We start from the raw sequence: 25,426 nt of genomic DNA, 5'->3' as shown, positions 1-25,426 counted from the left end.
GCCCCGCAGGCGGCTGCCGCCTGCTCCCACAGCCAGCTGGGGACAGGGCTGGCCACCCGCAGCCCACGGCCACTGCCCAGAGCACCCCCGGCATGCCCGGGTGGCCTGCGGGGCACGGCACGGGGGGCTCAGCTTGCTCCCTGCTGCACCTCCCGCCCGCCCGTCAGCGTCTCCCAGGGTCGGGAAGACGTTTGGCCCCATCTCCCTCGGGCTCCCTACCTGTGCCTGCTGGCTGGCGACAGGCCGAAACCTCTCTGGGTAGGGCACCTGTGGCAGCGTGATCCCATGGTGGGACGACGCCTGGCTCGGGCTGCCCTGCGGCGCTTCCTCGGGCTGCCTGTGGGCCACCTGCGGGCAGGAGGAGGAGGAAAAGGTGTGTGATGGAGGCGGCTGCCTTGGCACAGCGGCCCGTGCAGTGCGGGCAAGCCTGGCCCTGTCACCGAGGCAGCTCCGAGCGGCCCCGTCCCACCACCGGCCTCTCCCTCCTGCCCCGGCCCTCACCTGGTGCCTTCTCTGCTCTCTTGGCCTGCCCTCAGCAGGCTGGGAACGGGCGTTCGCCTCTTTACCCACAGGCATCTTCCACGTCCTGGGACGCTGAACTGCCGTGGGCTTCCAGGGGATGGCTGCCTCCTCAGGGAGGCTGCCTCTCTGAACTGAGGTACTCCAGGGCTCTGGCTCCTTATGTACCCCACAGTCAACACCGTGTCAATGGGTCACAATGGCCTCAGCCCATGAGGAGCCTCCCCTACATCACAAAGCCCTGGCGGTTCCAAGGAGATGCCCACGCCCCTGACTGTTTCCACCGAGTCCCAGCGGGTGACGCGAATCTCCACAGTGACCAGCGAGGCTTTGTGATGCTGGCGCCCTCGTGGCAATGACCACTGGGCACACCGGGGCTGCTCCAGGCACTCAGAGAGTCAACCAGGTTGGAAAAGACCTTTCAGATCATCAAGTCCAAATGTTCCCCAGCACTGCCAAGGCCACCACTGACCCATGGCGCTGAGGGCGTCGTCTGCACAGCATGTGAACACTTCCAGGAAGGGCGACTCCAGCACAGCCCTGGACAGCCTGTTCCAATGCCTGACTACACCTGAAGTCATCTCCTAATCTCCAGTCTAAACCTCCCCTCCTCACCTTGAGGCCATTTCTTCTTCTTCTATGCCTTGTTCCTTGGGAGAGGAGAGCAGGCACCTCCTGGCTCCAGCCTCCTCTCAGGTAGCTGACACAGTTTTAGAACCTTATGATCTTCATACAATATTAATTGTAAGCAAAAAAGGACACCTAGATAAAGAATATCTAAAATTAGCGGATGTTCAGGATGTGCTGTAGCTCAGTTAACTGATAAGTAGGACGGGAAGAAATCATTCACTTATGTGTTACCGAACCAGTTAAGCTGGCGTAAGCGTTTATCTACTGCATATGTGAAAATGGGTGTGCAATTATGTGAAATGTTTCTTGGAAAATGAATGAATATGTAGGACCTTTATCGGAAATGTAATGAATATGTGTGTTAAGCAACAATATAATCACGGTCTGTTTGATGCTCGGATAGGACACATTAGGAGGAGATGTCCCCTGTGTCTGCCAGCACTGCAATAAAGAATACCTGCTTGTCAAGTTAGACTTTGTTGGTGAGTTCTTAACGAGTTCTATGAACCAATTTGGCAACCCAGATTGGACACCCTCTGCTCAGCTGCAGGAGGACCCTCTGAGGACAGGGCTTCCTAGGGCCCTTGGGAATTTTTCCTGGTGGGACCCCACGGCTCACTCAGATCACTGCGGGTGCAGGCAAGGACCGTCACTGAACAGGTATTCTTTTGTGAATACTGTTTTCTGGTTATTATTCCGTAAATCGCAGGAGACGTCCTGTGCGGGAATGTGTCTGTGTGGATTGGGTTAACCTTCTGTCTGAAGCTTTCTTTAAATGGAAACATAAAATTTTCTTAGGAAGACGTGCTGGACCCAGAGGTATAATGATGTCAGGAGCACGTTATCGGCACTCCATCCTCCAGTCTGGGCCTGGAGCAAGCATTCCTGCTTCCTCTCAGCTTCCTTTACGTCTTTTAGCCTATTGACAGCTTCCTGCAGCTCAGCCACCTACTGCAGGTGGACCTGCACCAGGGAGCACCGAGTGTAGCCCTACTGATTGTGCACCCTTGCCTCAGGAGAGCAGTGCAGGCACTTTCTACACCCCGAGCTCTGCCCTGCAGCCTCCCCTCTCATCGGCTCTGTCTGGGTGCCTACGCTGGGCACCGCCGGGGCAGCCAGAGCAGAGCTCCCAGAGCGGGCCCCGGCCATACGGCACGGCCCCCCTATCCCGCGCGCCTGCCCGCGCAAACTGCCCCTCGGCCCCCGTTGGCCTCGCTTCCGGTTGCTCGCGCCCCCTGGGGCAGGTTTTTACCCACTCGGGGCTGGTGCCGCCCCTCCTGGCTCCGCCCCCTGCGGGTCCCTGCTCGCCTCAGCGGAGCCGCCGGCTCCAGGGCAGGTCCTGCAGGCTCCCTCGGTGGCTCTCGCCCCTCTGAGTTGAGGCTCCTGGACGCTGACCTCCGCCCCGCCCCCGCTCCGGTGTTGAAAGCGTCCTCTCTCTAGCTAATCGCCTCGGCAATTGCTACTCACCTCAGCAACTGTCAGGGATGTGCTTCGCGTTAGGATTGCTTCATTCTCCTGTTATAGAAACCTAACTTTTGCTGTATGCACCTCAAAGGAGAATGCCTCAGGCTGTTACAGAACCTCACTCTTTAGTCTGCTTTCACAATCACAGCAAAAAGCTGCTGCTTTTTTCCGCACTGGATGTTCGCTGTCTCATATCTTTGCGTTAGGGACGGGTATTCGATCAGAAAGTGAGACAGAAGCAGAAGCCTCAGAAGTTCACGTTTCTCCAAGCTCTTCACCAGCACCTCAAGTTCCAAAGCAGGGAGAAGACTATGGCAAAGGTGTCATTTTCTACCTCAGGGATAAAGTTGTGGTTGGAATTGTATTGTGGAACATCTTCAACAGGATGCCTATTGCTCGAAAGGTCAGTACAGGACGAGTGTGCTGAACAGGAAGGCTTGCTTAGGTCAGGGATTTTCATGTGGAAAAATCAATCTACAATTGAAAATTAGGATGAATAAATGCAGATGCTGTGTCTGGAACGGCGCTGTGCAACATCCAATCGTAGCCCTGCCTCAGGTGAATTATGGGAGATGGCCTTGTGCTTTTCTGCATGTTTGTTCAAAAGTCTTACAAAAAACAACTTGAGTCAGGTTTATGTTTCAAACCTTGCCTCTGCAGGGCTGAAATTTCAGGCCTGCAGTAAGTACAGGCAAGAATCACAATGGGCTGAGCATCAGCATGAAATGTCCTGTATTTGTGCTACATTTTATGATTTACAAGTGTCTAAAACAATCTTAAACTCTCATCCTAAATACCCTGCCATAAAAAGTCAGGTTAGGAGCAGCCTTGAGTAGTTGCTTAGCCTGTCTCCATCCCCCATAGTCAGTCTCCATCCCCCATAGTCAGTCTCCATCCTCCAAGGTAAGATCAGCTATACTTAGGTCACTTGTTAACACCTGGAGAATTTCAGTAGTTTGAGAGATATTCCATACCATCTCCAGGTGATCTGTCCCAAAATGAGCTATTCTTACTGGGGGAAGTTTCCATTGGTACCTAATCAGAAGCTTTCAGGGTGCACTTTAAACCTATTACTACTTCCATCCCCATGAAAGAGGTCCTTTCCTTCCTTCTTGTAGCAGCCATTCCTCTAAATCAGAGGGCCAAGTGTGTACCTTGCCCTCTTCATCTCATCATCTAAAAGGTAGGTTTGCAAGTTTAAGCCACTTACATGGGCTCCTCTAAGTCATGCAAAGAGCCAAGCTGGCTCATCCTCTCAGAGCTGTGAATCACTTGTTTGAAGGTACTTGTTCTTCAGATCAGTAAAGGGAAACCTAGGCATCAGAAAGAAATCCTACGGGGGTAGTGAGATTGTTTCAACTCCAGCCTGTAGGTAGATAATAATGTGTTTAAGACTCCCATATAAATTTGGCTGTAGTAAGTACTGTTGTGCTGTGGACTGCCTAAGTTGTCATCAGCAGAGCTTCAGAGATCTAAGGAATTCATTGTGTTGATGGGTGACAGGTACAGCCTTGCAGCACTGGTACTTTAAAGTATGTGCAGGTTTTAATGTGTTCTTCCTTCCATCAGATCATCAAAGATGGGGAGGAGCACGATGATCTCAATGAAGTAGCAAAGCTTTTCAACATCCATGAAGACTAAACTCTAGAAAAGAAACACCACAATAGGTGTCAGTAGGGAAGGGGGGGCCACTGTCTGCGTGCACCCCTTCACCTCAGACACCCTCCTCTGAGTACGAGAATATTTCCAGTCACCTACAGTTCTGATCTTTGCACCAATAAAGTCAGACTGTTCTAAGTTAAATAACTTTGTCCTGTAGCTGTGCATTGCGGGCTTTGAAAGGGGAGTATGCTGCATGCCGTTGCCAGGTTTTCCCTCATGTCGGTAGCGGAGAAGCCTGCAGAGCAGCCTCTTTTCTTCCAGCATTTCCCAGCTGCTGAGCTTGCAGTCCTACTGGCTCTCTGCAGCGTGTGCTGCCCATGCATGAAAAGCACATCCCAATGGGATGAAACAGTGTGTGATGCAGTGGCTCCCACGTCAGCTGGCTTTTGAAGCCTGGTATGTGCTGCAACCCAGTGACCTGAATGACAGGGATGCAGAAGGGATGTGAGAATAAGGAGCAAGGCTTGGAGTCGCTAAGGCCAGAGATAAGGAACTAAACTATGGGAGCAATGGAGGAGGTGCACTTGTGCGTGTATGCGTGTTTGGAAAGCACAGGCTGAACTGGGTTGGGAAAGCCAGTCACTGGAGGTGCTGGACCCAGAGGTATAATGATGTCAGGAGCATGTTATCGGCACTCCAGCCCCCATGTAGGAACTTGGGATCTGCTATCTCAGATTGCCTGTGCACGCCAATCCAGCAGGTGCTGTGGCAGGTCATGTTCCACCTGCCAGCCCCTACCCTGCCTCTGCCCCTGCTCCCACCAGCACTGGGCTGTAGGAGACGTGGGCTTGGGTCCCAAAACAGCGTGACAACACAGGAGCAGACACTCCATCTGCCACCACTGGTGACAGTGGCATCCCAGCCACCACTTCAGTCAGAGACAGCTGTCAGCAGGTACTGCAGACTGCTACCTGTGACAGGGAGCCAGGGACCCCGCCAGCAGCCAGTGGCACTGCAGGACCCAGCACACAGCAGGGCTGCAGGGACACAAGCAAGAACAGACACCGTCCGTGCAGGCAACAGCAGCAAGGCCCCAGCCACTCAGCACACACTGAGGAGCGCTGGGTGAGTGGCAGAGCACCTGCCAGCAGTGCTGGCAGCAGGCAGCAAGGGCAGCCTCAACAGCAAGTTGCTGGGGCTGCACAAGAAGGTGTTTCCTCAGCATCTGCCCCCGCTGCCCCACATCAAGATTTCAGAGCAGCCAAAGAGGACCTGCCTGGCCAGAGCTCCTGAGAATCACCAGGCACCTCTCCCTCCTACTGCACCGGCATGAGGTTCCCATCGATGCAGGCAGGAAGTCTCTTTCCCGGCCCCACACTCTCCCTCTGCCCTGTCCCTTCCTCTCTCCCCCTCTCTCCCTCGTTCTCTCTTTCGTTAATGCATTCTCCACTTTACATTATTTATTAACTTCCTTCCTTTTTTTTATTTAGAAAAAACAAATTAAATAACAGTGGTTACATGGAGCTCAGCCCCTCCTGCCCCAGCGCTTTGGGCCAGGCTAAAACTTCCCTGACCTTCTCTCACCTCCTTGTCTTCCTCAGCTGAGGCAGAGGCTCTGCCCCATGGCTGCAACCCCCCGACACCCTTCACTGCACATCCCACCTCCCCATTAGTGCTTGCTCTGCACGGCCACCCGGTGCATGGCACAGGAGACATGCCCAAAATGAAGCCCTCAAGGTGCAGGTGATGCCTTGGAGGTGGAGGGACTCCGTGCCTGGCCCCTGCTCCAGCACAGCCAGAGGGTTTCCACAGCCAGAGCCAACAGGGTGGGGGGCTGATGCTCAGACCCGTGGTGAGCAGATGCTCTGCTGCAGGTCTCACAAACCCTCATCAATTCCTTGCCGTGGTCCCCTAAAAGAGCCTACAAGAAACCTGGAAAGGGGCTCTGGACAAGGGCCTGTAGGGACAGCCCAAGGGGAATGGCTTTAACCTGCCAGAGGGGAGACTGAGATGAGCTCTTAGGCAGAAGCTCTTCCCTGTGAGGGTGCTGAGGCGCTGGCACAGGTTGCCCAGAGAAGCTGTGGCTGCCCCATCCCTGGCAGTGTTCAAGGCCAGGTTGGACACAGGGGCCTGGAGGAAGCTGCTCCAGTGGAAGGTGGCCCTGCCCATGGCAGGGGTTGGAACTGGATGAGCTTTAAGCTCCCTTCAACCAAACCAGGCTGGGGTTCTGTGATTCCCAGAGTGGCCAGGTATGTCCTGGCAGTCCAGGGATGCTCCCCACAGATGCTGCTGGTCCATGCTACCCTGCTGGGGTGGGCTGAGCTCAGGGGCTTGCCTGGATGGGGACAACCCCAGCGTCTGCCTTTGTGCCAAGCATCCTGACCCCAACACCCCTCCAGGGTCACTCACTGGGACAAAGAGCCCCCAGGCTGCTGAGCCACATTCCTCTGCTCCAAGCGGGACCCAAGGGGCCACGGAAAGGCTGGGGCAGGGCCACGCTGTGCTGCAGGCAGTGGGAAAGTCGGGTTGGAAGGGGAAAGGGGCTGTGCAGCAGCCAAAGCAGTGACCCTGGGGTGAACGGTATTCCTGGGGCAGGGGGGAGCTGAGGGGAGACCCCAAGGATGCCCAAGGGGGATGGAGCTGCGGGCAGGCAGAGCTGCAGAATTCCTGCTCCATGAAGGAGCCATGGGGCAGAGCTGGGCACATGAGACATGGGTCACAGTGAGACTTCAAGCCTCAGCTCAGACTCATGGAGCCACTGAGGTCCTGGGTTGAATGGGCCAGCCTCTGTGTGGCTCTCACCTGAATCACCCACCTCCTCCCACTCATCCCAGGGAGCCACTCTCCCCCTTCCCAGATTGCTGCCCTGGGCAAGCAGAAGCATTCACCCAGCACAGGGGGGAGGCGTTGGCTGTGTCCAGGCTCGCCTGCCCCTGTCCCCATGGAGGGTAGGGGAAGGCGCAGATGCTGCCCCATCCCTGCCCCAGCACAGGCTGTCTGTCCCTCCAGGGACACCCCATTCTCATTTTCCCGGGGTGGGGGGGGGGTGATATGAGGCTGGATATTTTATCATTCCCAGGAGTGGAGGGTGGGAGAGCAGGCTGGGACAGCCCCCGCTGCCCTACAGCAAACAGAGAAGTCAAAGGAAGGGCTTGTCTTGCCCACAGTGGCCATGTCCTCCCTTCTTGGAGGACATCCCCAAGCACACATTCATGGACACCAGCTCACAGTTCCTGACTCAGTTTACCACTTCTGATCAGTGCAATGGCTTAACCTCAGTCTGCAGTGAATTGCCAAGGATCCTTTCTGCTTCCATGCTGTGGGACATGTGGAAGACTCCCAGGAATGGCCAGAGGAGGAGGTGATCCAAGACTATGATCCAAAGCATGTTCATGAGGTGGCATCACTGAGCAGACTGGAGGGAGGGGGATGATCCAGCCTTAATATCGGACGTATTGGGCTGCTGCATGCAGGGTGCCAGGAGGGACCTGGCATCAAGCAGAGCCCGGGGACCCCCCAAGCACCCCTCCAGCACCCAACTCCACAGGGGGCGGCTGTCCGGATCATGGGAAGGCTGTGCCAAACACCCAGGGCTGGGAGAAGGGAGACAGAGCTGGAGCCAACCAAGTGGTGCTGGGACTGTGAAAAGGCAGGAGACATTGTGCTGAGGGGTGGGCAGAGAGATCCTCCTCCTTGGCCACTTGTGCTCTTCTCATTGGACCCAGGTGCCCACAGGGGTGTTCCGCATCATTTGAGGGATTTGCTCTTGCTTCCCACGACACTGTGATGCTGGAACAGATGAGGGAATTTGCTGCAAACCAAAGGCCACTGGGAACAAAATGCTCCAGTGACTGGCACAGGGTGCCCAGAGAAGCTGTGGCTGCCCCATCCCTGGCAGTGCTCAAGGCCAGGTTGGACACAGGGGCTTGGAGCAAGCTGCTCCAGTGGAAGGGGTCCCTGCCCGTGGCAGGGGTTGGGACTGGAGGAGCTTTAAGGCACCTCCAACCCAACCCAGGCTGTGGCTCGGTGCAGGTGTCCCACGAGCTGGGACAGGGGCAGCTGCTGCCGCTCAGGGGACAGCGCTGGAGCGGAGCAGCCGTGGCTCCAGGCTGGGCTCACGGGGACACAAGGGCGTGGGAAGCGGGTCCCGGCCTTTCCCAGGCTCCGCTGTGCTGCTCCTCCCGCTCCCTGCCAGTGGATCGGCCACTGGAGGGTGACCAAGGGAGCAGCGCCCAGGACACAGCAAACAAACATCTGAGTCCGGGCTTGCTCCGTTCCTCCTCCTGAATGACCGGAGAAAAAAAGAGACAGAAGGAGAGACAGCGCTGCCAGCACAGCGCCCAGCCGGGAGGTACTCTGGCTCTAGGGCCGGCTGCCTGCAGTACACGTGCGACGCTCTGCCCTCTGGCCTGCGTCTCTATGGTAGAAGGTACGGTCTAGCTGCCTGTCTATGGTACATGTGCGATGCCCTGGCCACAGGCCTGCCTTTACGGTACACGAGGTGCTGGACCCGGGCTCGCAGCCGCCGCAGGGGCCGGAGCTCGGGGCGCGGCGGCGTCGCCGCTCGAGACCGGCGGGACCCGCTCCGGGGGCTCCGGCGCCGCCTCGGGCGCTGCGCAGGCGCTCCCGAGCAGCGCGTCCGTTCCGGGGGCGCCGGGACAGAGGCCGGGAGGAGCCGCGGAGCGCCCCTGGGGCCCCTGCAGCCGCCCGGGCCCCGCCGCGGCCTCCCTGCACCTCTCCCCGCCGCGGCGCAGGTAACGGCCGTGCCCCGGGCGCACGCGAGGCTCGGGGCTTCAGCCCCTGCCGGGCAGGGACCGGAGCTTGCGGCCGCGGCAGCTCCGGCAGAGCCGCTGCGCTCCGGCCCGCAGCAGGGACAGCCCCTGCGGGGCGGGGCGGGGCGGGCGGGGCAGCGTCCGCGCGCAGCTGCGGGAGGGGCCCGAGAGCCGGCTCTTTGCGGGCAGGAAACGACGCGGAGGTTGCTCGCGTTCGGCTGCGCCCACGAAGGCTTCGCTGGAGGCAGCGGAGGAGCTCCGAGCAGGAGGCTGCGGGAAGCGGTGGGGAGCGGGGCCTGGAGCCGGCGCTCGCTGCTGAGCCTCGGGCGAGCAGGTTCTTCCCTTCGCTGCCAGGGCAGCGCAGCGGCTGTGGATGGAGCTGCCGGGTCTGGGGTGCCTTTAACGGCTTCTGAGTTTGCGAGCGGTGCCCGCGGGGGAGGGCTGCAGGGGACTCTGGGTCCTGAGCGCTCAGCCCTAACGCGGTGGCTGCAGCAGCAGCGGCCTGCGGGGGGGGCCAGGAGCCTCTCTCAGCGGGGCACAGCCGCTGCCGCAGCTGCCTGGGGAGCGGGGGCAGCTCGGGCCGCGGCCCCTCTCGCTCTGCCGGCAGCCCAGCGCCTGTGCCCAGGAGCTGCTTCCCAGCGTGGGGCTCAGCCCCTGGCTCGGGCCCTTGCTCCGCCCGGGGCGGCGGCTCTGTCCCAGCCTCTGCAGCGCTCTGCTCTTCAGCTGCTTTCTCCGTTGCTGCAGTAGCGGCGCTCGCTGGTGTCAGCCGTGGCCTTGGCACTGCTGGGGATCGGTTCAGTCTGAGGATCTTAAAGGTCTTTTCCGAGCTGCCCTGCCTGGGGATTGCCCGCTATTCCTCAGGCTGCCTCCACAAAACAATGGATTTCCCTTTTCTCTCTCTCTCAGAAGCCCAAGGCCTGTTGTGCTGCTGAAATCCCGTGCTGCTGGTGGATCAGAACCCTTTGCTTTAGCCAGAGGCTCCAGGTGTGGACAAGGGTGCGTGAGTGTCGGCAGCTGAGCACTCAGGAATGCTCAGTGAGAAACAGGGAATTCTTTCCGGGGTGCTAAAGGAGCCTGGAAGCTGGGTTGCCCATGCTGCCACAGGTCAGGTCTGTTCACAGCACCAGCACAGGTCAGGCCTCAGAGCAGCGTCCCCAGCACCAGCTGCCTGGCTCCTGGCAGGCTTTGGCTACAAGCTGACCGCAGACCACAGAGGTGTGGGGCTTCTCCTTCCATGTGTGTAGGCATTGCTGAACCAGCTGGCTCCTGGTTTTTCCAGCTCAGTGTTTTCCTTAGCTCACAGGGGGAATTGTGGGGTTTAGCAGAGCTCGAGGAACCAGCACTTGTGACAGCAGTGGAATGCTGCTGAAGGGCAGGAGGGAAGTCCCCTGGACATGAGCCCTCCTGAGGCCTCTCTTCCTTCCTCCTCCCTTCACAACCTGTCTCTTGGCCTCCATCTCAAGGGAGTTCCTCAGCTCACAACACATTGGAATGTTTGCTCCTGCTTACGGGGGGTCTGGTCCTGCTCCTGGCTTTCATCCACTGCCTGGTAGGCTCTGGGGGGATAAAGGTGATAGAAGCATAAAGGTGAGGGGAAGAGCTGGCTATTCCCATACCTGGTTCCAGCCAGGAGAGCTCTTGGCTCCGACTGAACACAAAGGCAGAATGTAAACCCTCTCTGATCATAGGGGTTGGTGCAGCTCCTCTCAGGTTTAGGATCTCTTGGGAAGATTTCATTCAAGGCTTCTCTGTGCGCTGGTGGTGGTGTCTATTTCCAGCAAGGACAGCAGAGGAGCAGGAGGTCTCAGTGATGAGGTTCAGTATCTGGGTCACTCACCATTGCCTCTGTGTGTTCTCTGGTGAGTTTTGATACTGGGAGAGGAGGAGATAAAAGGAACATGTGCAGAAAGATGGAACCAGGGCTGAGCTGCCTTGAGCAGAGGCCACTTGCTAAAGGGATTGGGAGGTGAGCTCTGGGTCCTGTGTGAGGACACCAGGCATGGGCAAACAAAGTGGCTGCTCTTTTCCTTTCCCTGTTGGCGTTTCTTGATACCAAAACCTGGGCAGAGCCTCCCCTCCTTCACATCCTAAAGAACAGGCTGATGTTTTGTGAGTTGTAGTGTTTGGTTCAGGGACTTAAATAATTTCTTTAAGTTCTAAAGCCAATACACATCATAGTCAAGTTCTGCTTTTCTTTAGCTGTGGCTTTTCTTCACTTGGTTGAGCTTGCACATCAGAAGTGGAGAGTTCCTTTCCCTGTATTGAATTTTCAGTGTGTGTGCTGGAAAGTGTTCTTCCAGGACTGAGCATTGGCTGTTCTACAAAGCCTCATCTTCTGCCTGGCTGGAGACCACCAAAGGGAAGAGTAAGTGCTGTGGTGTGTCTTCAGGTGCCTGGTAACTCTGGCTTGGGCTGTGTAAGCTCTCTGGTGCCCCAGTTCCTCTGTGTGTAGCGAGAATCCAGGAGTCTTTGAGGGTGTTGCAGCTCAATCAGCATCTCTAAGGAGTTTCATGGGCTTCACAGCAGTGTTTGGTCTCCTCTCACAAGGAACAAGTGGCAGGACAAGAGGAAACAGCTTCAGGTTGCACCAGGGCAGGTTTAGACTGGAGATTATGAGCAGTTTGTTCATTGAAGGGGTTGTCAAGCGTGGAACAGGCTGCCCAGGGCAGTGGTGGAGTCACCGTCCCTGCAGGGGTTGAACAGATGTGTAGATGTGGCACCTGGGGACGGGGTTTAGCGGTGGCCTTGGCAGCGCTGGATTAATGTTGAACTTGATGATCTCAAAGGTCCATGTCCGTGACTTGGCAGCTGGTTCCTGCAGCTGCCAGGAGCCAGGGTTGCATTTTGGCAGCTGCAGATCCGGCACTTCCAAGTTCAAATCTTTGTGCCGCGCTGAAGCTGCTGGCGACTCGAGGCCAGGAACCTCGTGAGCCTTTGCTGAAGGGGCACATCCCCACCTCAGACCATGTTCTGTTAGAAAACTGTTTCCAGGCATTTCCCCCAGAGCTGCCTCTGGTTTAGTTTGTTCCTGCCCAGCGAGTTGTTGTCTGAGAACATGGAATAGGTGATTTTATTGCTACTGCCAACTTCGAGAGCTCTGCAGTGGAGAAGCAGGTGGGGCAGCCACAGCTCCAGTGTTGAGAAAGCATGGAGGAAAATCACAAGTCTTCGATAAGAAAAGCTCCCAGAGTCTGCGTCTCCCCAGTGGTGCCACATTTCTGTGCATTTGAGACCAAAGTGCTGTTAAATCCTGCTGGGTTGAGACCTGCCCTCCAGGAATGGATAACCAGGACAGGGTGCTCTGTGTGGCTTCACATCTTAATGCTTGGAAGGTTTTGCCCTTGAATTGAGGAGTCGTTACAGATCTCCCTCTGAGAAATGGTCCCATGATCTCCAGGCTAAGATTAACCCTGGTTGGATTCTCTTCTGTTCTGGTGGTGTCCTTCAGCAGCAACAGAGATCCTCGTCCTCCTCCTCACTGCTCTTTTGATGCTCTTCTAGAACTGACCTAATCCCTGGATTCCTCCAGTTCCTGTGCCTCCACCCAAGGTCACTTTTCTCTCTGTCCCGTAGCTCTGTAGCTCTGCCCAGGAATGGGGAATTCAAAGTGGGGAGGCCAGAGAGAGGCCGAGACCTGCAGTCAGGATGAGGCTTTGGCAGCACGTTGCAGTCCCTTCTGGAACTGCTTTGCCTGGTAAATCCTGGGCTTTCATTTGTTTCCCAGGACTGTTTTCTGCTGTGATTTGTGGGAGTCACAAAGCAGGAGACACCCTGTGTCTGGTGGTGCTGCAGCTGCTGCATTGGATGGGCTGAGGTTGGTAAGAAAGCTCCCTGAGCCCCTGACGGTTCATTGCTGTCGGTGAGTGATGGGCAGGAGCTTGGGGGGGGCAAGCAGGGCTCATGTGCAGCTCATGTGCATGTACCATCTTCCTCCTGCTCCTCTCCTGCCCTTATCCCAGAAACAGAGGGAGGCCAGCAAGACAGAAGAGCCTAAAAATGGGCCTCCCAGCCCTCTTCAACCTTTCCTTTGATCCCACCTGCTTCTCCCCTCCTCAGTTATGTACAGCTCTGAATTTACTGCTTGAAGAGAAATGAAAGAGGTAATTATGTGAGCAGCATGTTAGCTCTACTCCTTCCTGCTGCAGGGTGAGCTAGGTAAGAAGGGAACCCATGGTGAGCTCAGTGACAGCCAGGCCTTCCATGAAGACACTGCGTAGTGTGACAAACCAGCTGTGCATCCCCTGTCAGTCAGTGGGATCCTAACCTGTGGGCTCAGTTCTGGGTGATGGTTCTGCCTGTTGGCACCAGTGCAGCTCTGAGCCTGGCCTCCTCTGCAGAGCTCAGGTACGCCAACACGCTGATGCAGTTGGACTTCATGTGGCTGCGGGACCACTGCCGCTCTGCCTCCTGCTACAATGCCAAGACCAACCAGCGCAGCCTGGACACCGCCAGTGTGGACTTGGCCATCAAACCTAAGGCTGTGCGAGTGGATGAGACCACGCTCTTCCTCACCTGTAGGTAGCAAAGTGCCTGTTCCATGGTTTCTGGGCCACCAGCCCTGCTTGGAGGGAGCCTCGGTGGTGGATCCTGGTCTTAGGTGTGCTGGGAGAGGGCAGCCTTGTCTCTAAATCAGTAGCTGTTTTGGGAAGAGATCTGGCCCTAAGATTTTAAACAGTTGCTGTTGCTGTAACATGTCTTGGTCTTAAATGTGTGGCTGTGTTGTCCTCCCCCTCGTCACCAGCCCTTTTTGGGTAGAGATGTGAGTATCTTCAGTGTCTGCTGTTTCGCTGGTTGGTTTGAACCCAGCAGCAATGCAGGGAGTGAACAGACTGGTCAAGAAATGGTTGGGTTCCTTTTCCCTGCTGTTGGAGCTGGTATCCCTGGTCAGAACTCACGTTTTCTGTCCTTTCTTCTCAGTTGCTCTCTCCCTTCTGTTGTAACTTACCCTTAGTTATGGGCTGGTCTTCAGTGCTCAACTTCCTCATGGAGTTCTGTCAGCAGAAACCAGAACCACTGAAGTTGAGGCCCTTGGCTCTGAATTTGGCTCCTTGCAGCAGCAGTGATGCTTTCATGTAGCCTGAACCAGACACTAGTGTGGGTGGCATCAGGGTGCAAAGACTGTCACCAGACAAATTAACAGGGTGAGGACTGTCTGAGAGTGGTGGCTGTGCTGATCATGAGCTGGGGCTGTGGCATGCACTGGTGGTGACTGTGACTCTGGTCCCTCGCATCAGGGCCAGACGGGCATGTGACACGCTATGGCTGGTGAAGAACAGCTACGAGGGGCAGAAGCAGCAGGTGATGCACCCCCGCATCCTCTGGAACGCTGAAATCTACTGCCAGGCCCAGGTGCCCTCTGTGGACTGCCGGAGCTTCCTGGAGACAGATGAGGGGCTGAAGGAATTCCTGCAGAACTTCCTGCTTTATGGCATCGCTTTCGTGGAGAATGTTGCGCCCACCAAAGAGGACACAGAAATGGTGGCAGAAAGGATCAGCTTGATCAGGTAACAGGGGCTGCCCTGGGAATGCCACTGACAGCTTTGTCAGGAACTGTGAGGGCAGACTGCTCAGTTCTTTGGGAAGGTGCTGCTGCCTTGTCCTGTGTGTCGTGCCTGTGGCCTGGTTTGCAAAGCAAAGGTCTGGGTCTTCCACAGCCTCTGGCCACTGTGCTTGAACCGAGCTGGAGTGTTGCACTGTGGGATCTGCCTCTTCCTAGGTGAGAGCCTGGATCATGAGGCTGTGGAGCTGCCTCAGGAGCGCGTGGTGACTTTTGTGACAGTGGGGCTGTGCACAGAGAGGAGGAACTGGAGGAAGTGGCCTGTGTGCGAAGAGCAGAGCTTTGCAAAGAGAGGCATTTCCTGTTATGACTTGGAAGGTTAGGAGGGCAGCCCTGGCCCTGGGAGCCGGGCAGATCAGAACCAGTTTGTAGCTCTCATTGAAGAAAAACAGTGAGAAATGTATCTGCTGTGTTTAAAACAGCCCAGCGGCATGGCAGGACAGGGTTTGTGTTTCAACTCTTGTCCAAGCTGCATAAACACTTTAACTTGCCTTACGCTGCTGGGAGAGGAGGGATTGCTTCTAATGAATAGAAATAAATAAAAATGAAGGGCTCCAAGGAATATCCAGGCAGCTTTTTGCTCCGGGTACCCTCCCCCTTAGCCCCTGAGCACTGTTTGTCCCTCTGTCTCCTTCTGTGCATGTTGTAGGGGGGAAGGTGGCTGAAAACGCAAGATCCTGAGAACAGAAGTGGGGTCGGTGGTGGGTGGGTGCAGGCAGGGGCTGGTTGTGCCCTGGCAGCTCCTCATGCCACTCAGGGGCTTCCTTGGTTTGACAGGTGCCATCAGTCTTTTGGGGAGGAGAGTGAGAAGTTGAACACTGGAGGAGGGACAAGAATCACAGAATCACAGAATCCCAAGGGTTGGAAGGGACCTAAAAAGATCATCTAGTCCAACCCCCCTGCAAGAGCAGGGTAACCTACAGTACATCACACAGGAACTTATCCAGGCGGGCCTTGAATATCTCCAGTGTAGGAGACTCCACAACCCCCCTGGGCAACCTGTTCCAGTACTCTGTCACTCTTACAGTAAAGAAGTTCTTCCTGATGTTAACGTGGAACCTCCTATGTTCCAGTTTACACCCATTGCCCCTTGTCCTATCACTGGATATCACTGAAAAAAGCCTAGCTCCATCATCCTGACACCTACCCTTTACATATTTGTAAACATTGATGAGGTCACCCCTCAGTCTCCTCTTTTGCAAGCTAAAGAGACCCAGCTCCCTCAGCCTCTCCTCATAAGGGAGATGTTCCACTCCCTTAATCATCTTTGTGGCTCTGCGCTGGACTCCTTCAAGCAATTCCCTGTCCTTCTTGAACAGAGGGGCCCAGAACTGGACGCAATATTCCAGATGCGGCCTCACCAAGGCTGAGTAGAGGGGGAGGAGAACCTCTCTTGACCTACTAACCACTCCCTTTCTAATGCACCCTAAGATGCCATTTGCCTTCTTGGCCACAAGAGCACATTGCTGGCTCATGGTCATCCTCCTATCCACCAGGACCCCCAGGTCCCTTTCCCCTTCGCTACTTTCCAGCAGGTCAACCCCCAACCTGTACTGGTACATGGGGTTGTTCTTCCCCAGATGCAAGACTCTACACTTGCCCTTGTTAAATTTCATCAAGTTTCTCCCCGCCCAACTCTCCAGCCTGTCCAGGTCTCGCTGAATGGCAGCACAGTCCTCTGGTGTGTCAGCCACTCCTCCCATTTTTGTGTCATCAGCAAACTTGCTGAGGGTGCACTCAGTTCCCTCATCCAGGTCATTGATGAAAATATTAAACAGCACCGGTCCCAGCACCGACCCCTGAGGAACTCCACTAGTCACAGACCTCCAGCTAGATTCTGCGCCATTGACCACAACTCTCTGCCTTCTTCCTTTCAACCAGTTCTCGATCCACCTCACTACTTGATCGTCAAGCCCACACTTCCTTAGCTTATCTATGAGGATGCTGTGGGAGACAGTATCAAATGCCTTACTGAAATCAAGAAAAACTACATCTACCGCTCTACCATCATCCCTCCACCTAGTCACTTCCTCATAGAAGGCTATAAGGTTGGTCATACATGACTTCCCCCTCATAAAACCATGTTGGCTGTTCTTAATGACCCCCTCATCCTTGATATGCCTAGTGATGGAGTCAAGAATAAGTTGTTCCATCACCTTTCCAGGGATGGAGGTAAGGCTGACCGGTCTATAATTACCCGGGTCCTCCTTCTTGCCCTTCTTATAGATTGGTGTGACCTTTGCCATGCGCCAATCCTCAGGCACCTCGCCCGTTTCCCACGACTTACCAAAGATGATGGAAAGTGGCCTAGCAATGACCTCCGCCAGCTCCCTCAGCACCCGTGGGTGCATTCCATCCGGACCCATCGATTTACAGATGTCCAGTTTGCATAGCTGATCCCTAACCCAATCCTCATCTACCAAAGCAAATTCCTCCTTTGTCCTGACTCCATCTGGGGCTATAGAAATCCGGGGCCCTCGGGGAGAGTCTGCAGGAGTAAAGACAGAGGCAAAGAAGGCATTCAGCACCTCTGCCTTCTTTATATCCTCTGTCTCCAGGGTACCCACTTCGTTCAGCAGTGGGCCTAGCTCTTGGCATTGTGAATGTCGTTGTTCTGCTTTAATTTCCTCTGTACAGAGGCTGGAGGGGAGTGACCTCAAAGCAGGAGAGGATCTGCTTTCCGACCCCCTGCTCCCTCAGCCCATGCTATAACTGCCTGTCCCTTTTGCAGGGAGACCATTTATGGCAGGATGTGGTACTTCACTTCGGACTTCTCCCGGGGAGACACTGCCTACACCAAGCTGGCTCTGGATCGTCACACAGACACAACCTACTTCCAGGAGCCCTGTGGGTGAGTGCTTCTGCTAGGGCTGTGTTGTCTCCAGTGCTGATGCTGGGATGTACTTGCACTGGTCACTCAGCAATTCCAGGTCCTGTCTGATCCCTCTGCAGTTGGGGGGAGTCTGTAGGTCACTTTTCCCTATGCTTGGAACTTCTGGGGATTCCAGAATGCAGGCAGTGAAGGACTTGGCTGTTATTGACTGCAGCTTGGTATTGCTGTGGTTCAAGTAGTTCTTGTAGTCTCAAAGGCGGCTCAATGCTGTGGTCGTTCCTGTGCTACCCTGAAGCTTCTCTCACAGTCTCTTCTCAGAGTCTCTGAGGTGCCCCAGAGCATTCATGGGGGTGAGAAGCTGGGTTGAGGTGTCTTTTGGGTACACCTGGCTGTCGTGGTTTAAACCCAGCCACACAGCTTGTCCACTCACTCCCCTCCCCCCCCACCTCTTGCCCTTGCCCTACTCCCGGAGGGACGGAGAGGAGAATCAAAAAGCATGTAACTCCCCCGGGTTGAGATAACAACAGTTTAGTAACTAAAGTATAACACAGATCACCGCTGCTACCACCAGTAATAATAATGATGAAGGAAATAACAAGGGAAGAGAATACAACACCTCAGCACCAGCCAACCGATAACTCCCCTAACCCTCCTGACCGAGCACTGACTGATACCTAGTCCAACCCCACAGTGAACTAGCCCTTCCAGGTAACTCTCCGTTACATCCTGGGCATGACGTGCTGTGGTATGGAATACCTTTTGGGTCAGGTGTCCTGTCTCTGCTTCCTCCTGGCTTTACCTCCTCCCTGGCAGAGCATGAAGCTCAGAAAGTCCTTGGTCAGACTAAAACATCAGTGTTACCAGCTCTGTTCCCAGGCCAAAAGTCAAAACACAGCGCTGCACGAGCTACTAAGAAGGAGAAAAATGACTGCTACTGCTGAACCCAGGACACCGGCAAAGCACAGCTTCCCCTGCAGCAAGTGCCTCTCATGAACTGTTGCACAAAGCTGCTGCTGGAAAGGTTTGCTTTGCCTTACCCCTGCTGATTGGGGCGAACCCTCCTCACCCTCATCGGGCCAGCTCTGTGGGCTGAGGAGCTTCTGGAGAGGAGGGAGAGCAGCTCCCCTTGGCACAGCATGGAGAGATACCTCAGAGGCCCTGCTCACCTTGCTCTGCACTAGTTCGCACAGGTTGGTGGCTGCATTTTGGCAGGGGTGCAGCCCTGCAGGTAGGCAGAAGTCAGGCTCCCCCAGCTCACACCCTTCTGTGCTTTAAAAAGCATTTTGTAGCTGCAGCATTGGCTCACAAATGCTGTTCTCCCAACTGCTCTTCTGGTACAGCCTCTAGGGTGAGTTTGATACCCAGCTGGAGGTGGAAAGGCAGCAGATCATGGCTCAGGGGGAAGCGCAAGAGACTTCAGGCTTAATTTCTAGCCTAAGTAGTGTTTTTATCTGCTTTTATCTCAGTCAAGAGGGGAAACAGCCTGGGGGAGATGCCTGGAGGTACTGTGATCTCCTGCAAATGAGGCTACAAAGAGAAGTCACTCAGTCCACACCTCCTGCCCTGGGGCAGGATCAGCTCTTCCCAAGTGAGGCTGTAACTTGCTGAACACCTGAATGGGAAAGGTCTGCAGCACAGAGCTGGAAAAGCAGAGGGGGACTAAGGGGGGAGATCTGTTGACTCCAGGTGGGTCTCTGTTTTCAGTTAACAGCTGAGTGCAGAACCCATGGTTTGCAGTGACCTGCTTGGCTGACTTGGTTTAGGAGTTCATAAAATCTCCCCCAACATCAAATAAGATCAGAACTTCAGCCTTCAGAAGGGCTTTGATGGAACTGCGCAGTGCCAGAACTATAGAGCTCATTAGCTCTTTTTGTATCTTTCTTTTCCACTTGAAAGGGTTCCCTTCAGGTAGGGAACCTTCCATCTGCAGCCAGCTAAAATGCATCAAGCAAAGGCAACATGGGTTTAATTGGTAGGGCTAACCATGAGTGCTTGTAGTTCTGCAAAGCCAGAGTTGTGCAGGAATTTCTGGCTTTCCTGAGCCACCACCTCTGCCAGAAACCCTTTCTTCCCAGCCTCATCCAGACTTGCTTCCAAAACGCTTGAGTCTTTGACCTGCTTCTAAATGGAATTAGGTGTTTTTCAAGGCAGATGTGTTCATTTCAATGTCTGCTTCTTCCCCATTGTTTTGGCTGAGGCCTGACAAGTCTCAGGTTAAGTTTTGTAATAGCTTAGGTTATACAAAATAAGGGTAGAGGATAGAAAACCCCCAAGCTATGGGAAAGACTGCAACATTATCCGGCTCCTCAGGTACCAAAGAGCCTGCCCAGAGAAGAGGCTTCTTCGGAGCCCTGAGCTGCAGGAGGAGGTTGTTGCCTTTGAGGCACTGAGTGGCCTTTGCTCCAGTGCTCCTGCACTGACTTTGTAAAGGGTGAATAGAGCGCCCAGGTGAAAAGGTGCTGGTGAGTGTGGAGCTGGGAGGTGCTGCCCCATCCCCTGCTGTGGGACTGGGTTCACAGGCCCTGAAGGTAACAGTTCATTTTCTAACAAGGGAAGGTGGCTGGAGGCAGCTCCTGGGTGTTTGCTTCTAACAGCACAATGCCCACTTTGCTTGGACAGAGGAAAAGAGAAGCTTCAGAGAAGTAATGGAAGGACAGAAGCTGAATTGGATGGTTTCCCACTAGGGAGGGATGTGCCTGTAGGTAAGATGCTCGCTGGGGACTCCTCCAGGCTTTCCAAAGGGTCTTTAATGTGTTGCCTTGTGGGAGACAATAATGGATGTGCCTTTGAATGAGAGTCACCCTGGACACCCTTGTACTTCCTGACAACTTCAACAGTACAACCAGCATTTCTTTACTGTCCTCTTGTTCTGAGATGGTGTAGATTACGCCTTAAGAACCCGCAGGCACAGCTGTTAATTGCTGGTCTGTCTCCATTCCCTGGCAGGCCTCAGTGAAACCAGAAGAGTGGTTGCATCCACCTGCACCTGACGGGGAGCACCTTCTGGTCACGGGACAGGCAGCCAAGGCGTACAAAATTGTGGTGGTGGTCTCTGAGGGTGGTTTACTTCTTCCAACAATCTTCATCACTTCTGGCAGCCTTTGAAGCCCACGCAGTAGATGCTTATACCAGTTTAACTGGTTCACTCACACCAGAGACATAATAATCCTTCTGTCCTCCTACTTACCAGTTGGTTTAACTGTAGCCCATCCTGGACACCTGCCATTCCCAGATACTCCTTATCCCTGAGTCCTGTTCTTCTAGACTGTTTTTCTTAAAACTGTGTCAGCTATAACAATTCATCTTGTACAGGAATTCTCAGTATGTTCTCTAGCTGCACTCTATTTTTTTCTACGTATCATGCACCTCAGTAATTTTCCATTGCTACTGTTACAAAGCCATCGAACTTAACATTACTTAAAACTAATTCTAAAGGTTTATATATTCCATTTTGTGATTTTGTGCTCCCCCTTGTCTCAGAATTGGGCCAGTTCTCAGTGTCTACCCCTGAACAACGAGCTTTATTGTGGTTGCATCCACCTGCACCTGATGGGGAGCACTTTCTGGCCACGGGACAGGCAGCCAAGGTTTCTTCATGCTCTGGTTTCTCTTGCTCATGCAGCATCCAAGTGTTCCACTGCCTGAAGCACGAGGGCACGGGTGGGCGGACGCTGCTGGTGGATGGTTTCTATGCGGCAGAGCAAGTTCTCCAGTGTGCCCCAGACCAATTTGAGCTGCTCACCAAGGTCCCGCTGAAGCACGAGTACGTCGAGAATGTGGGAGACTGCCACAACCACATGATTGGAATTGGGCCAGTTCTCAATGTCTACCCCTGGAACAACGAGCTTTATCTCATCAGGTAACACCCATGTGAGGCCTCTTGCTAATGGGGAGGAGAGGGGATTGTGGTAGCCAGTTGCGGACTGGCAGAGGGGCTGGGAACACTTAGTGTTCAACCTCTCACTTCTTCCAGAAGAAACTTCCAGTGTGATGGAAATACAAAGGTGTAGGAAGCTGAATTTACTTCTGCTCTGAGGTTATCTTTGAACCCTCACGTTGCCAGTGAGTCACAGGAGACCTGGGCAGTGTCCCAGAAGCAGCTAAGATGCCTTAGCACACCTTGGTATTGGAAGGAAAAAGCTCTGCCCTGTGCTCTGAAAGGCTGATGCTGGGTTCAGCATTGGAGGAGCTTGAAGAGCTGGAGCCACAGCTGTAGACCTGAAGGTACTGCAGTACATAGCTTCTTCATTCAGCTGTGTCTGCTTGAAGGGGTTTTATTCCTTCAGAGGCTAGATTTAGCCTGAGTCCAGAGCCCCAGAAATTAAAAGATCCGGTGGGGAAATGGATGATCTTAGAACCCCCCACCCTTCTGTTCCTGAGGATGCTGGGGGGAAGTGACACTCTAGAGGCAGGAGATGGCCCCTTTGTTGCTGATGAACTATTGCCCAGCCTCTCCAGTAGAAAAGCAAAGAAACAGCCCAGAATGTGTCTCTGTGCTTTGCTAGCCCTCGTGTTTTAACTCCTGGTGAGCAGCAGAGCAGAACTGCTGCTTTAGGTAGAGCAGCTGTGCCAGATCACATGAAACATCTGGCTGTGGTCTTGTGCTGTGTGACAGTGATGAGCAGGAGTGGTCGTGCCCACCCTGGCAAACCCTCAGCTGCTCTTCCAGTCTTGAGGGACCTGCAGCTTTCAGACCTGTCCTTCCAGAGGGTCCTGGCCATGGTGGCTGCCCTGCTGATGGCCTCCTCTCTGCTCCTGCAGGCCCTGTTCATAGACAACTGGCGTGTCCTGCACGGGCAGGAGGCGTTCACCGGGTACCGCCAGCTCTGCGGCTGCTACCTGACGCGGGACGATGTGCTCAACACCGCGCGCCTGCTGGGACTCCAGGCTTAGCCTGGCTGCGTGCACAGGGACCTGCTGGTGTCACCCGGACAACGTTGCACATACCTCAAACACCTCCACCCTCTCTGAGCCGTTCTGGGTGCCTGCTAAGGAGAGGGAGCAAGTGGAAGCCAAAGGAAGTTGTGGGAGCTCTGTGGGACCCTGTTCTGCCTTTGAGCACAGCCGCCTCTTGCTGTCTGCACCCAGCTTGGTTGCTCCAGGCCCTCAGATTGTCTTGGCTCTGCCCAGGAAGGGCTAATCACTCCATGGGAAGTGCTCCTCCAACCAAGTGCCTTCAGGATTTGGACTCTTTGCATTTATCCCTGCTGTTCAGCCTACTGCCAGCTGGAGTTCCAGGTTTTTGGGTTGTTTACTTCAGTAGAGCAGAATGGAGATCTTTGGGGCTTTGTCTCACCCCAGGCTGGACTTCACCCCTTCTAGAGAAAAGGAAAATCTGGCCCCTGTTTGATGTCAACATGCCACTACTCAAACTGAGGGCTGTTGGCAGATTTCAGTGGCTTCTTAAACATACCACATACCCCAGGAGCAGTGACTGATACAAGCCATGCTGCTGGAGAGGTGGCCTGCAAAGGGAGAACCCCCTCTTGGGAGGGTTTTTCTGAAGAGTTTTAGGTTAGAAGGAACGGGGGAAGTAGCAAGAGCTGCATGTTGGGAAGGAGAGCTGTGTTAGATGAGGGATGTAGGTCTCCTGTTTCCCTGACTTCCAGTAATGCCATGTGTGTGTTCTTGTGTTTGAATCGAGGGCGAAGGCTCAGGAGCCACAGGATTTGCTGTCGGATCTCCCCCTGTGCCTGCTCCTTCACCTTTCCTGAAGAAGGGCTTTGTGTAAGGTTGTCATTTCACCAGCTGCTGCATGGGGCTGACCAGTTTGGGTGGTGTTTTCACCAGATCCTCCTGCGTATGGAGGCAGTGAACACAGAAGTGCCTTTCAGCTTCAGCTAGCTGGGGGATAAACTGATCTGGCACATGAAAGGGATGCAGTGTAAAGAACAAAGGCAAATCCTGTTATTAGAAACACTGGAATGCTAGAAACATGGGAATTTAAGAACCAAGAGGGGATTTTAGGTTTTGTGTCTTTGGAGGTGTCTGCTCTGCTATACTAGACCTTAAACCAGGGCTGGTCTCTTTCACCCCTGGCCCTCCTTTGCAAGCAGGATGCTCTTGTGTCCGAGGTACAAGTGCTACATTTGCTGCCTTCATTTAATCTAAACACTGACTGTATAGACTCTAGTGCTGAGAGACTCCTGCAAGTGTGGCCTGAGCTGCCTGAGGCTGACTTTCACAGTATTTCCCACTGCTGTGGGCACCAGGAGCTTCCCAGTGAAGGCTTGGCAGGGAGCTGTGGATCAGAGGGGAGGGGGCTGAGGAGGGGAAACATGAGCTATGGTGGCAGGTAACAGCAGCCTGAAGTGAGCTGGTTCTGTCAGGTTCATCTCTCCAGGATGGGTTCCCATCTCTGTGAACAGCAGCCTCGGGCACAGGCAGGAATTGAGTATTCCTCTAGGCTGAGGCAGTGAATTCCCTGAGCAGCCTGCAGCATCCAGTCTGTTCCTTTCTTTGCCAGGTTCTCCTTGAATGCCAGCTACACCAGCACAACGTAGCTGGGGAGTTTTACACATCCTCATTGATGGTGTGGAAGTAGCAAACTCCAGTGGTTCCATACACAGTCCCACCCTGATGCTCCGGGGGTGGCTTTCCCCTGTGCTGCTGGGTGAATCCATGGCTGGGAGTGTGGTGGTGACAGCAAACCATCTCTGTGTTGTGAACCAAAGGATCCTGGAGTGGTGGGGTCCTCTCACAAATTATTTGGTGGTACCGAGGGTTCCTGAGCTCCTTTTGCCTCCTGTGCCTCCAGGATGTGAGGGGAATACTGTGGACATCAGCTTTACCTGCCGCTGCTCTGAGCTGGAGCGGGCAGGTCTGGGGCTGGCACAAGTGTGTTGGTGACAGGTCATGGTGACGTAGGTGCCTTCCTGCCAGGCAACGTGGTGGCTGTTGCTGCTCACCCTCCTGCTGCCAAGGGCTGTGTTTTTCAGACATCAGCCTCCTAAGATCATCTAGTCCAACCCCCCTGCAAGAGCAGGGTAACCTACAGTACATCACACAGGAACTTGTCCAGGCGGGCCTTGAATATCTCCAACGTAGGAGACTCCACAACCCCCCTGGGCAGCCTGTTCCAGTGCTCTGTCACTCTTACAGTAAAGAAGTTCTTCCTGATGTTAACGTGGAACTTCCTATGTTCCAGTTTACACCCATTGCCCCTTGTCCTATCACTGGATATCACTGAAAAAAGCCTAGCTCCATCATCCTGACACCTACCCTTCACATATTTGTAAACATTGATGAGGTCACCCCTCAGTCTCCTCTTTTGCAAGCTAAAGAGACCCAGCTCCCTCAGCCTCTCCTCATAAGGGAGATGTTCCACTCCCTTAATCATCTTTGTGGCTCTGCGCTGGACTCCTTCAAGCAATTCCCTGTCCTTCTTGAACAGAGGGGCCCAGAACTGGACGCAATATTCTAGGTCCCTTCCAACCCTTGGGATTCTGTGATTCTGTGATTCTGTGAAGGGCCAGCCCCAGGCCAGCACACTCCTCAGGGGGTCTGAGTAACCTCTAGGGGGGATTGCTTATGGTGAATGTAGAAGAACACGTTTCCTCATCGGTGTTACTCTAATGTAGCCACTCCAGCACTAAGCCATGGAGTGGAGAGGGCTTTGTTTAAATCCTGAGCTTCATCTTCTTCTGCTTCCCACAAGGGCTAAATTCTTCCTGTGCAGCTTTATCTGGAGGACCAGGGCTTTTTGGCAATCAGTTCCTAGTGAGCCGGGCACTTGGTGTGCACGTCAGGGAACTGGCTCTCTGTGCTCTAATGCTACTGGATCAGGTTTCGTAATTGAGTTCTTTCAGCCAATAAATCATGAACTGCTTCCTCCTCCTTCCCCTTCCCTGGCGATCCAATGGATGTGTTTAAGGCATTTTCCAAAGCTAAGCACCAGGTCTCTAGATAAATTATTTATAAAGTGATCATCTTAACCAAATACCCATTTCAAGCAATCAGGAGCCTGAAACTAAGTCTGTATTGCCCATCAGCTTGGAATAAACGCGAGGAGGGGTAACCAAGGCAGCTTGGTTGCATTCTCATGGTTCG

General features: G+C 54.3%; 1 protein-coding gene and 1 long non-coding RNA gene across 2 annotated transcripts; both read left to right on the top strand.

Moving 5' to 3' along the window:
* The first annotated feature begins 2,580 nt into the window (after nt 1-2,580).
* LOC136019411 (uncharacterized) lies at nt 2,581-4,419 on the top strand. The gene is made up of 2 exons (XR_010614866.1): nt 2,581-3,016; nt 4,183-4,419. It is a non-coding gene; the product is annotated as an uncharacterized LOC136019411 (long non-coding RNA).
* A 5,571-nt stretch (nt 4,420-9,990) lies between these two features.
* On the top strand, nt 9,991-22,240 carry LOC136019595 (trimethyllysine dioxygenase, mitochondrial-like). The gene is given in 6 exon segments (XM_065689937.1): nt 9,991-13,501; nt 14,222-14,242; nt 14,245-14,491; nt 17,276-17,395; nt 21,000-21,236; nt 22,139-22,240. Coding segments are annotated over 6 exon segments (867 nt in total). The 5' UTR covers nt 9,991-13,272; the 3' UTR covers nt 22,152-22,240.
* The last annotated feature ends 3,186 nt before the right edge of the window (nt 22,241-25,426 follow it).

This window comes from Lathamus discolor, chromosome 9 (genome assembly GCF_037157495.1).
Source record: "Lathamus discolor isolate bLatDis1 chromosome 9, bLatDis1.hap1, whole genome shotgun sequence".
In the NCBI taxonomy this organism is placed as follows: domain Eukaryota; kingdom Metazoa; phylum Chordata; class Aves; order Psittaciformes; family Psittacidae; genus Lathamus; species Lathamus discolor.
Note: the sequence above shows the minus strand (reverse complement) of the source record. Positions and strands in the feature narration are given on the sequence as shown.